Consider the following 12,244-nt stretch of genomic DNA (forward strand, 5'->3'; position numbering starts at 1 on the left):
TGTTGCGGGAGGTGTCGCAGGACACCAAGGACGACGGCGCCATCAGGGAGATCTGCCAGCGCCTCTTCAACACCCTGCAGCTGTAAGGGTACCCCGCGTCCCCTCGCACCTCCTCACCCACTCACGCACCTCACCCTCCTCCTCTTCCTCTCCGCAGGGACGAGGGCCAAGCCCAGCGCTGCAGCCAGGTGTTGCTGGATGCCCCCATCCAGCTTTCCCAGATCACTGATGGATACGGTGAGTGATGCCCTGGGCTCACGTCCTGCCACCGGGGTGCCGGAGCTCGGCAGGGCTGGGGGCGCTCTCCTGACCTTGGGAGGGGAGCCTCAGGCTCTCCCCCAGAGGCACACATCTGTTTCTCGTTCTGCTGCTGAGCTCCGGGCAGCAGTGCCCAGGGGTGAGCTGGGGTGAAGGTGGAGGTGGAGAGATGCCCTTTGGTCCCCTCATCCTGTCGGGGGAGGGATCAGTCGTGTCTGGGCATGGGTGGTCATTAAGGGCTTTGCAGAGCCTCCCTGGCACACGTGCTCACCAAGCCCAACCCCACGGTCTCCTTGCAGGTGACGCCAGCGCGGATCTGCTGCCGGGGCTGCTGCTGAAGAGAGGCCAGGGCTCGGTGAGTGAGGGCTGTGCCCTTCCATGTGGGAATAGCTGGCACGTGGGGCTGCAGGTGCCCTGCCCTGCTCCAGTCCAGGTTGCCCTTGGAGAGCAACCAAGGCAGCAGCAGCCTGGCTGGGAGTATAGCTGCAGGGGGAACTGCTCCTCCTTGTCAAGCTCTCTATAATTTGGGGAACTCTTGACCTTGGTCTGGTAAAGAGGCTCCAGATGAGTTAGCAGCTTATTAATCTGACGAGATCTGTTTTGCTGTAATTTCTTAGTGAGCTCTGACTTATGCGAGGACCTTTGGCTCCTACAGCAAGGATTTGATTGAGAAAATAGGATGTCCCTGAATGACATCTTGAATATTCAGCAAGGGGTGAAGCCCTGGGTAATGGCAGGAGAGGAGGGTGTTACAGGTGGGAAGTTAGCAGAGAGCTGCTTCAGGGACATTTTAAGCTCTAGAGCCACCTGTAGATTGTTGTGGTTTGGGAATTAAGATCAAGAGCAGAGAAGTTTGGAAGTAGTTCCACTCCATGACCTGAGGAAATCAGGATGTCTGTATTGATGGAATGTGTAGCTGCTCAGGAACAGCCTTGGCTTGCTGTCTGTGTTGGATGTGCCAAAATCTGAGCATGGGTGAGGTGCAGGTGTACATCCACCAAGCAAGGATGGCAGTAGCTGCACAGTGTGGGCAGTGTCATTGCAGGCTGGTCCCTCACAGAGCTCCCTTTCCATGGGTTAATGTGTTGAGGATGAGAACCCTTCACTTGGAGGCTGAGACCTAACATGATTCCCATCTGTCTGAACGGGAATCTTAAGCAAAAACTGGCAGCTCTGGCTGATTTTGGCACCAGAGTTGTTGCAGCTGGATTCACGTTCCAGCTCTTGTGTCTGCAATTCAAAAAAAGATCTTCAGAAAAACTGGAGATGATTCCAGGCAGGCCTGGGGAGGTCTGTCAAGCTTTGGAGGACATGTCTTACTAGGAGATTCAGAGAGCTGGGGATGGTTTACAGAGTGACTCTGTAGGTGTGGAGTCACAGCTCTAGTAACAAGACTCTCTTCAGTCTGGCATGCAGGTCTCTAACGTGCTCTGGTGCCGGCAGAGTTGCCTAGAAATACCTAGGAGTGTTCTTGGTCAGCCACAAATATTTGACTCTGTGCAGGAATAAGCTGGAGTGGGCTGAAAGCCTGGCCAAGACCAGAAGCCAGGTTTAAACACTTGGCGCCTTCTTGCCTTCAGGGTTAATTAAATGCTTTTTGTCTCTGATCCACTGCTCAAGAAGAGTTTGTTCCAAACTGGCTAACATTTAATGTGTTGGGAAGGGAAACACCTCATGGTGCACTTCAAGGGTGGGTGCAGGGTGTGCCAGAAGAGGCACTGGGATGGCAGGTTGCTGCTGTTGAAGTGACTTGGCTGATCCAGGTCCCTGGAACTAGAGAAACTGACTGTACGAGAGGGTCAGCCAAAACCTCTGCCTTGCTGAGGCAAAACTTGAGTATGAGCTGTTGATTTAGGACTTCATTCCTGAGGTAGCTTCCTGGCCTGATTAGCCTCCTCAAAATATGCTTGAATCTGTCCCAGTTTTCCTGTCCTTCCTCCCTCCCTTTCTTCCAGGCTTGAGAGGTTGATTGATCTTTTTTCTCCCAGAGCTGGGCTTTTGGGGGTTTTGCTGAAGATGTTCTCTCTTCAAACTCTGTTCTGTGTCCCAGATGGTGAATGCCAAGAAACTGGAGAAGGCAGAGGCCAGGCTGAAAGCCAAGCAGGACAAGAGGCTGGAGCGGGATTCCCTGAAGTCATCGGGCCCTGTGTAAGTGTGCAGGGCACTTTGAACATCCCCATCCTGCTCTGCTGAGCATGGCTGGGATCTGGCTGTACCAGAGCTTTCCTGTTGAGCCCCCTCTCTGTCTTCTGCCTGTCCTCAGAGTCCTTGAGGAGGCATCTGCCAGCCAAGCTTCCAGCAAGAAGGAGACTCGCATGGAGTCGTCAGGCAAGAACAAGTCGTACGACGTGCGCATCGAGAACTTCGACGTGTCCTTCGGGGAGCGGTGAGTGCACTGGGGACTGGGACAGAGCCTGCCTGGGATTCTGGACCATGGGGGATTGAGGCTGGATTGGAGAGCAGTTGAGAAGTTACAGAGGGTGTGGCAAAGATCAGGAAGCAAGGTGGGCACTGACCCTACTGGCTTTGGGCAGGAGGAGCCTGTGATTTTTGCTGGGCTACAGCACAGCCTGAAATACAGCAGGGGCAGGTGGCTGCCAGTTATCCCCTCTTCATGGGACAGTCTGAGCAGGGAGCTGCCTGTTCCTTGCTTCAGTGTCCTGCTGACGGGAGCAGACCTGAACCTGGCCTTCGGGCGGCGCTACGGGCTGGTGGGCAGGAACGGGCTGGGGAAGACCACGCTGCTGAAGATGATCGCCAGCCAGAGCCTGCGCATCCCCTCGCACATCAGCATCCTGCACGTGGAGCAGGAGGTGGCAGGGGATGACACACCAGCGCTGCAGAGTGTGCTGGAGTGTGACACCACTCGTGAGAGCCTGCTGCGGGAGGAGAGGGACCTGACAGCCAAGATCAGTTCTGGCAGGTGAGGTCTTCCCCTGGATTTCCAGCCCTTCTGTGGCCTCTTCACCACAAGGTCTCATTCTGAGGTCTGTCCCTTCCAAAGCCAGGCTCTGGCAGGCGTGGGCTGTATCTTGCCCACTTTAGTCCTGCCTGGGGAGATCAGCCTCCCCCAGCACTCAAACCCTGACTTGGTGAGTCCCACACACTCCTTCTTCTGCCCTAGGGGAGAAGGGACAGAAGGTGCCAGACTGTCAGAGATCTATGCTAAGCTGGAGGAGATTGAGGCAGACAAGGCCCCAGCAAGGTGAGACAGCCCTGTAAGCACTACTGTTTGTTGGCATGGCCAGGGCTGAGCAGTTGTTTGGGGTATGGAAGGGTCATGCTGTGGCCTTGGGATCCAGCATGTGGGAATGGGGTTTTCCCTGCTTTTGTTCTTGTCTCTTCTCTGTCACAGCTCTGCTGGTTTAGGGATAGTTGAGCTTTCTGCTGAAGTTGGAGGGACTTTTTTTGCCCCAAATGGCTTGTATTATTGCTGCTGCTGCTGTCTGACCTCCCTAGGTTCTTGGTGCCTGGGGAGCATTTTTGGGATGATAGTGGTGGTGTGACTCTCTTCCTGGCCAAAGAGAGGAAAACTCTTTGCAAATCTCCTGGGACTTCATGTGGATGCCGTGCCCTGCTGGGCTGCATTTCCTAGCCAAGTGCTTCTCTCGGGTGTGCAGGGAAGTTTTCCTGCACCAGAATGGCTTTAAAAAATGCAGCAGAGTTCCCTTGGTGGTTGTGGGTCTGAGACCTCGGGCTGTGCCCTGCCTTTGGATGCTGTAGCTGGATTCCAGTTCTCTCCCCTTTTCCCCAGGGCGTCCGTCATTCTTGCTGGGCTGGGCTTTAATGCAAAGATGCAACAACAGACAACCAAGTAAGTTTCCAAACTTTGGGCACTGAGGCAGTGATGAGGCTGGGGAAATGTTCCAGTTGAGCCCCCAGGCACTGCTGTGGCTGTAAGGAAGAGCAGGGGTTTATTCTTGCCCATCCAATGTGGTCTCCTGCCCTGGGGGTGCCTGTGGGCTCCTGCCACCTTCCTGCTGGACCTCAGATCTTGTGCTGTGCCTGAAATCTCTGCAGGGACAAGTTGCCTCTGGGTGACAGCAGAGCCAAAAGAGCCCTGGAGGAGCAGGGATCCTGCAGGCAGGCAAACACAGTGGTTCTGTGTTGAACAGTAACCCCTCTCTGCATCTTCTCTCCTCAGAGAGTTTTCTGGAGGCTGGAGAATGAGACTGGCCTTAGCCAGAGCCCTGTTTGCCAGGTTGGTGTCCAGGCTTTCATGCTCTGGGGTTAAGCCTCCTTGTTGTCCGTGCTGCAGGGGTGCTGCCTGGGGGCCCTGTCAACCGAGGCTCTTGAGGTGGGGGGTGTTGGAGGCACTGCAGCTCTGTGTGTGTGATGAGACACTCTGCACTGACCCTGTGCCCCTTCTGCTTCTGATACCCATGTCTTGTTTTCCCCAGGCCAGATCTCCTTCTGCTGGATGGTAAGTTGATACTGCGAGTCCCCCTCTGACACTGCTGTGCCTGCCTGTGCCCTTCCTGGGGTTGAGAACATGCCATGGCCTTTATCTGCCTGCTCAAAATAGCCCTGTGTGATGGGCTGGCCTGGCAGCACGGTTGGCAGCAGTGGCATGGGGAATTCTGCCTGGGCAGCAGCTCTCACTGTGCTCAGCAGAGCCTTGCCCTGTGCTCCAGCCAGGTGGTCTGCATGTCATCCTGCCCCAAGTTTTGTTCCCTTTCCCTTGCTAGTCCCTGGAATGCACCCTGGCTGCCAGTCTGTGCTGGGGGAAATCACTTCAGAGCATGCCCAGGTTGGGTAGGGAGTCTGGGTGAGGTGCTGCTGTGGAGAGCATCCCTGCCTGAGCCTCAGCCCCCGTGCACACACAGCATTACACCCTACACACGTCCCCAGAGCTGGGCAGGGAATTTCTCCCAGCAGGCTCTTTGCTCCCCGATGCAGATCACTAGCCTTTACTGTGGGGAAAAAAATATAATCCAGCCATGCCCATCCCCATCCCTCCTGACCTCAATGCCTTTTCCCCCTCCCTCAGAGCCAACGAACATGCTGGATGTGAGGGCAATTCTGTGGCTGGAGAGCTATCTGCAGGTATGGGGGGAAAGAAGACCTTGATACAAAGAAAGGGTGAGGGAGGGACATGTCCTCACCTCCCTGGGTGGTGGCACCAACCCCCATGCTCTGGTTTGATGGTGCTCAGGCCTCCCTCGTGCTGTCTCCTCCAGACCTGGCAGTCGACCATCCTCGTGGTGTCCCACGACAGGAACTTCCTGAACGCGGTGGCCACGGACATCATCCACCTGCACTCGCAGCGGCTGGACATGTACCGGGGGGACTTTGAGAACTTCATCAAGATCAAGGAGGAGAGGCTCAAGAACCAGCAGCGAGAGTACGAGGCCCAGCAGCAGTACCGTGAGCACATCCAGGTACTGGGAGGAGCCAGTGGAGGTGGGGCATTCTTCTCCCAGCCTTGTCCCTTTCTCTCCGCCTTTCTGCTGTAGGTTTGGCAGTGAGCAGGGTGGCTGGTGCTGAAGGGGACTTGGGGCTCTCTGATGCTTTTCTCTCTCCCAGGTTTTCATTGACCGCTTTCGCTACAACGCCAACCGGGCGTCCCAGGTCCAGAGCAAGCTCAAGCTGTTGGAGAAGCTGTGAGTGCCTGTCCTGCTCCTCTCTGGAGGTGGGAAAGGGGCACTGCTCATGGGAAGAAATGGAGGTTCCCAGGGCACCTGGCTGATACAGTTGTGGTTTGGGCTTTTTGGGTGCCTGTCTGTGGTCCAGAGGCTTTGGTTAGGATGAGGTGTCACAGAGCTAAAGGCTCTACCTGGGCTTCTTGTGTGGGAGCAAACCCAGAGTGCAGAGCACCTTGGTTATATGTTTCCTCTTCTTTCAGGCCAGCACTGAAACCTGTGGACAAGGAATCTGAGGTGATCATCAGGTAAGTGTCCCCTGAGCCATTCTTTGGAGGGCACCTGGCTCCATTTCTGACATGAACTTCTCCAGGGTGCTGTCCCAGCTGGGACAACCACCCCTTTTACTCTGACAGGGAGACCAGACAGGTCTCCTCATTCAGGCTGGATTCCCTCTTGGGGCCAGGGCTGTAGGTCTTTGTTGCTTTCTCCTGACCATTCTTCCCTGAGGCCCTGCATGGTAGGGGAGCCCTCCTTGTCACCTGGGAGGTTGTTCTGGGTGGTTGAGAGTCTCTGAAGTTCCTGGCCATCTCTCTCCTCTTCCTGCCTCCTCAGGTTCCCCGATGGCTTTGAGAAGTTCTCCCCCCCAATCCTGCAGCTGGATGAAGTAGACTTTTATTATGAGCCAAGTCACTACATCTTTCATTCCCTCTCTGTCTCTGCTGACCTGGAGTCCCGCATCTGTGTGGTATGTGGGATTGCAGAATAATGGAGGCTGTGAGGGACCTTTGGGAGGACCCTGCTCAAAGCAGGGATAGCTTTGATTATAGGTTGGCTTGCTCAGGTCCTTGTCCAGTTGAATTTTGGGTGTTTCCAGGGAGAGCTATTTCTTCTATTCCACTGGGTCCCATCAGAGCATTTGATCATCCTCATTTTGAGGAACACTGGGACATTTTTCCTAGTACTGTTTAGAACTTGTGACTTTATCCTTTCACTGGATACCTCTGGGAAGAGACTGGATCCATATACAACTCCTGTCAGATGACAGCAGCATGTAGTGGGGGCCCTGCTACACTGGATGGGGTAGCAGACACTGCTTGCAGATGAGGCTGGGACTGGGTAATCCTTAGGCTTGAGAGCTGGGGAGGGAACATCTGGCACTGCTGCCAGTGCTGCTTGTCAGTGATAGAAATGCAGCTTCATGGTACACCATTTGTGCTCTGTCCTGCTCCCCCTCATCATCTGCCAGAACTGAAATTCCCTGATCACTGCCCCCTGCTCCAAACTGCCTTCATGGATTTCACATTCTCCAATGCTGCTGCTGCTTCTCTAGGTTGGGGAAAACGGAGCTGGCAAGTCAACCATGCTAAAGATCTTAATGGGGGAGCTGGCACCAGTCAGAGGGATCAGACATGCTCACAGGTACCTGGTTGGAAGGGCTGGAGGACTGGGAGGAATGGTGTAGCTGGGGGCCACACATGTGCCACCTTATGGCACTGCAGCTATGAATGCTGTGGTTGTAGGGTCTGGTACCAGCTCCCAATCACTCTTCTCATTCTGCAGAAACCTAAAGATTGGTTATTTCAGCCAGCACCATGTGGATCAACTAGACTTGAATATCAGTGCTGTAGAGTTACTGGCAAGAAAGTTCCCAGGTGAGTTTTTGTTGATCCCAGAGGTCTCCTGTGCTGTGCATGGAGGAGCATTCATTTGTCCATGCTCCTGGGCAGAAGGCTCTGTGCTATCAGTGCTTAAGGGTCCCTGCCAATACTGGGATAACTCCCTTCATCCCGCCAAGTTCAGGTCATTGGTCATGAGAAGCAGATAGCCTGCAGATCTCAGGCTGGTGCCAAGTTCTGGGGGCAGATGAGCTGCTTTCCTGCTCATAGGATGAGCACTGGATACCCCTTTCTCAGTTGGCAAAACTTCTGGTTCCTTTCTCCATTACTTGACCCAGTGACAGGGACTTGGGAGTAGCATCACTCGGTGTCAGTCACCAGCCCTGCAGCCCCTGTCCTGATTGTGTCAGTCAGGATCTCCCTGCAAACCCCCTGCATGGGAGGGAATTGCCTGGAAGTGCTGCTGATCTCCCATTTGCTGGCCTGGCAGAGGCTGTCCAGCTGTGGCCCTGTGTCACACCAGGTGTGCCATAGCTGTGTTGTGACCTGATCCTGCAGGGAAGACGGAGGAGGAGTACCGGCATCAGCTGGGGAGCTACGGCATCTCCGGGGAGCTGGCCGTGCGTCCCGTGGCCAGCCTGTCCGGGGGCCAGAAGAGTCGGGTGGCCTTTGCCCAGATGACTATGCCCTGGTAATGTTCTCCCAAGTGCTGTTCATTTTTGCATGGCTTCATCCCTGCAGCTTGCTTCACCAGGAGGAAAGCGGGCACCCAGGGACTTTCTGCTACCGCACAGAAGCCTTGTCCTTGGGGGTTTTTATGGAGAGGGAGGTGTCACCCTGGGGAGGCTGTGTGGAAGGAGGCAGGTGGTTTTCTCCCACTGCTTTGGGCTCATAGGGATAAGAGGTGTCCCTGGGGCTGGGCAGTGCCAATCCTGGGGCCAGGCACATGCCCATGGCTGTGGCTCTAAGCAGCTAAAGCAGCAGTCAGGGTGCAGACCCAGCCTGAGCCCGTTTCACTGCGTCCTCAGAGCTGTCTTCTCTTCCAGTCCGAACTTCTACATCCTGGATGAGCCAACAAATCACCTGGACATGGAGACCATTGAGGCGCTGGCAAAGGCACTGAATAAGTTCCGGGTAAGGTTCTCCCAGCAACATCCCTTGTTTTTCTGACACCTCCTGCAGCCTCCAGCTCAAGTTACTTGGTATCTCAGCCAGAGGTGGATGGTGAAATACCAGCAGTGACTTCAAGTCTAGGACAGAATTTGGGAAATTAGTTACATTTCTGCCTTAGCCATCCATCCTGGTGGCTTGTTTTCATGATGGCTTTGGCTAGGAGTGACTGAGAGGAGCAGTAGCAGCCCAGAGAGCACCTTGTCCCATCCTCACCTACACTCTGGCTTCTCACATGCTGTGTGCAGCTCCCAGCCTTGCCTTGGGGCTGCTCAGATCTTCCTTAGGCACATTTTATGCCTGATCTCCGAAGACAGCCTCCAGATACCACTGTGATCAACCTGGATCTCACTGGTTGCTGCTCAGGTTGGGGCAGTTTTCCTATGACAGAAAAGCTTAGCTGAGGCTGCTCAGGGCCCTGCCCAGACACCTTTTCACTGTTACTGACTTTATGTGGATTCTCCTTGAAGTTGTTGGAGAGCCAGTAACAAACCTTGCACTCGCCTTGTGAGAGAGGAGGTTAAATATGTTACTACTGCACATGGCTCCTCCATAGGTGATCTGTGTGTCCCCCTGAAGAGAGGAAAAGCTGGGATGAGCTCCCTGCCAGTAAAATACTGTTAAGTTTTCCTGGGATCTGATGGAAACCTGAAGTGCTGGGCAGAGGCTAGACAGAGGCACAAGATCTCCATGCCAGCAGTCCTGGGCCCTGGGTTATGCTCCACTGAGTTCCCCATTTTCCCAATTGTGTATTGACAGGGTGGCATAATCCTGGTGTCCCATGACGAACGCTTCATCCGCCTGGTGTGCCAGGAGCTGTGGGTGTGTGAGAACGGCACCGTCACCCGCATCGAGGGTGGCTTTGACCAGTACAGAGACATCCTGAAGGAGCAGTTCCGCAAGGAGGGTTTCCTATAAGGCAGGTGGGAGCCGGACTGTGCCAGGGGCTGGAGAGCAAAGCTCAGCCACCTCGGCTTCCATCCCAACTGTGCCTGGCAGAGCGCCGAGGACGCTGCTGCCCACATGGACCGTCAGCCATGCCATCAAACTGCCACCTGACCTGCTCTCCCCTCCCGGGGCCGGCTGGAAGGACAGCGCGGGAGCAGGAGCCTGGTGTGCGTGGCCAGGGGCACGCCAGGGCTCTGGCACTGGCCAGGGCTGTGCCTGGCCCTGGGCACACTGGGAAGGCTGTGCCCAGAGCTGCTGCTGTGCCGAGAGGAGGGAAGGCAGAGCATCCTGACCCTCGGTTTAACTCTGTGCTCTGCAGGGCAGAAGAGCTGTTCTCCGTGTTTCTTCGCTTCACCCTCTGCCTTTTTCTTTCTTTGTTTTTTTGTTTAACTGCCTGAGCATTAGTCCGGCTCCATCACATGCCACTGTCCTCCCTGCTGCCTTGGAGGGAAACGAGGCATTTGCTGCTAAAAGTGACCCCTGCCTCTTCCCCAGCCCCCCGATGCTGGGGCTTGCTTACGTCTGTAGTGCCAAGGGAGCCAGAGCCCGGTTCTGCCGGGCGTGCTCCCTGCTCCTTTCCCTGTGCTGCTGCCGGTACCGCCTCGCTGCCTGCCTTGCCTTTGAGCCGGCTCGGGGGTGGACTGCCCTGGGGTGGGCTGCCCAGCATCCCTTCCTGCCCACCCACACAGAGGTTGTGGTGTAAATAAACCCAGGACGCAGTGGGTGCAATGCTCTCCTTTCCTTGGGGGGCTCTGGGGCTTGATTTTGGAGGGGAGGGTGGGATTGTCCTGCTGTTGCCTCAAGCACAAGGGTTGGGAGGGGGAGATGCTTTCTAGATTATTCTCTCTGAGTTAAATGGCAGCTCTGTGGTGCAGGTGAGGCTGTGACCTCCTGGATGGAGTGTGCCAGTGTCCCACTGGACAGTGAGAGGCCACTGACCACCTTTCAGGGCATGGAGCTGGTGTGAGGCTGGGATGGATGTCAGCTCTGGAGAGTACTGGATCCAGTTGTGGTTTGAGGGGGAAATGGGGCCAGGGTGGGCAGGAGGAAGGGGGCAGAGCTTTAAATTACATTGAGGAGGGAATGGAGATGTGTTTCTGGGCGTCAGAGAGGAACCAGGAAACATCAACACCTTAGGAAGCAATGGGGTAATACCCATAAATTGTCTCAAAGGAATTGTCAGGCAGGGCTTCTCCCAAATGGCAAAAAGGCCCCCAGCTGAAGTGTCTCCACACCAAAGCATGCAGCATGGGTAACAAGCAAGAGGAGTTGGAAACCATGGTGCTATTAAAAATCTATGACATAATTGCAATCAAAGAAACAGACATACAACTGGAATACTGCAATGGGGGGGCTACAAGGTTTCGGAAGAGAGGATGGGAAGGAGGGGCAGGGGTGTTGGACTCTCCTAAGGAAGGGACAGGTAGTGAAGAGCTGCCTCAGTAACAGCCATGAACAGGCTGAGAGCCTGTGGGTCAAAGTCAAGAACAGGACCAGCAAAAGACATCCTGTGTTTGGCATTTACTACAGGCTGCCGTGTCAGGGGGGGCTGCTGATACAGCTGCCTTGCTTCAGATGTGTTGGCAAACTCCGTGTATCTTCAAGTCCGGCATCCAAGTTGTTGATGAAGATTTGAAGAGCATTGGCCTTAAAATTGAGCTCTGCAGAACCCCACTAGTCACTGGTCACCAGTCTGATGCCATCCCATTCACTATAACCTGACCCATGAGCCTATTGCTCACCCATCCCATGACATTTATCCCGCTGTGTGCTGGACATTCTGTCCAGAAGAATCCTGGGAGAGACACCGTATTGAAAGCTTTACTGAACTCCACATTTTATATCAAGGCCTCCCTAGATCAATTACTTGAGTCACCTTGTCCTTAAAGGAAGTTAAATTTCTCAAGCAGAACTTTCCCCTCGTGAACTTGTGCTGGCTGTGACTGATGCCTGCATTGTCCTTCGGGTATTTTTCCATAACTCTCAGAATAATCTCCATCATTTTACTAGGCACTGAAATGTGACTGACAGGCCTATAGTGCCCAGGATCATCCCTCTAGCCCTTTCAGGGAAAATGTTTGCCAGTTTCCAGTCAAGTGGGATCTCTCAGATTCCCATGGCCGTTCAAAAATCATTGAGAGAGGTCTCATGATGACATCCACCAGCTCTTTTGAGTACTCTTGGATGAATTCTGTAAAGGGCTTCAGCTGGAACAGCAGATCCTGCACGAGTTTGGAATCGACTGGGAGTTTATCATTCTCACAGCCATGGTCCTCCAGCTCAGGGACTCCTAGAGCCCATCACTGGTGTTGAAAGTTGAAGTGAAGAAGGCATTAAACATCTTTGCCTTGTCTATGTCCCTACTTGTGGGGTGCCCATCCTCATCTAGTAACGAGAAGATATGAATTCTGGGGTGGCTTTTGCTGTTGACATATTTTAAAAAGAGGGAGTGACTTTTTTACACAGGCGGATAGGGATGAGAGGACGAGGGATAGCTTCAAAGTGAAAGAGGGGACACTTACTTTGGATATTAGGATGAAATTCCTCTGGGAGCGTGTGGAGGCAGTGGCACAGGTTGGCCGGAGCAGCAGTGGCTGCCCCAGCCCTGGAGCTGTCCCAGGCCGTGTCGGACGGAGCACCCCGGTGGGGTGGGGTGGGTGCCGGCCC

At 54.5% G+C, this 12,244-nt stretch overlaps 2 protein-coding genes across 2 annotated transcripts in view; both read left to right on the forward strand.

Annotated features, from left to right (window-relative positions):
- The first annotated feature begins 167 nt into the window (after positions 1-167).
- ABCF3 (ATP binding cassette subfamily F member 3) lies at positions 168-10,306 on the forward strand. Its single transcript, XM_031055507.1, has 20 exons — positions 168-237; positions 558-613; positions 2,309-2,406; positions 2,522-2,644; positions 2,915-3,181; positions 3,383-3,463; positions 4,013-4,072; positions 4,403-4,459; positions 4,659-4,681; positions 5,249-5,304; positions 5,439-5,639; positions 5,785-5,861; positions 6,104-6,148; positions 6,456-6,588; positions 7,174-7,262; positions 7,404-7,495; positions 8,018-8,150; positions 8,506-8,593; positions 9,389-9,552; positions 9,629-10,306. The coding sequence occupies exons 3-19, from the start codon at positions 2,309-2,311 to the stop codon at positions 9,545-9,547; spliced, it is 1,782 nt and encodes a 593-aa protein (XP_030911367.1). The 5' UTR covers positions 168-237; positions 558-613; the 3' UTR covers positions 9,548-9,552; positions 9,629-10,306.
- A 519-nt stretch (positions 10,307-10,825) lies between these two features.
- The window catches only part of LOC102039403 (PHD finger protein 13-like), a 5,738-nt gene continuing 4,319 nt past the window's right edge, over positions 10,826-12,244 (forward strand). The window contains exon 1 of the mRNA XM_031055430.1: positions 10,826-11,000. Within this exon, the coding sequence (XP_030911290.1) occupies positions 10,826-11,000 (175 nt within the window). The remainder of the gene's footprint in view (positions 11,001-12,244) is intronic.

Source organism: Geospiza fortis, unplaced genomic scaffold, assembly GCF_000277835.1.
Source record: "Geospiza fortis unplaced genomic scaffold, GeoFor_1.0 scaffold172, whole genome shotgun sequence".
NCBI lineage: Eukaryota > Metazoa > Chordata > Aves > Passeriformes > Thraupidae > Geospiza > Geospiza fortis.

Excerpts from the sequence above, each read along its gene's own strand:
- ABCF3 (XM_031055507.1), top strand. The coding sequence starts at position 2,309 with ATGGTGAATGCCAAGAAACTGGAGAAGGCAGAGGCCAGGCTGAAAGCC. Across the intron at positions 4,073-4,402 it reads ATGCAACAACAGACAACCAA|AGAGTTTTCTGGAGGCTGGA; the intron begins GTAAGTTTCCAA and ends TTCTCTCCTCAG. Across the intron at positions 4,460-4,658 it reads GCCAGAGCCCTGTTTGCCAG|GCCAGATCTCCTTCTGCTGG; the intron begins GTTGGTGTCCAG and ends TGTTTTCCCCAG.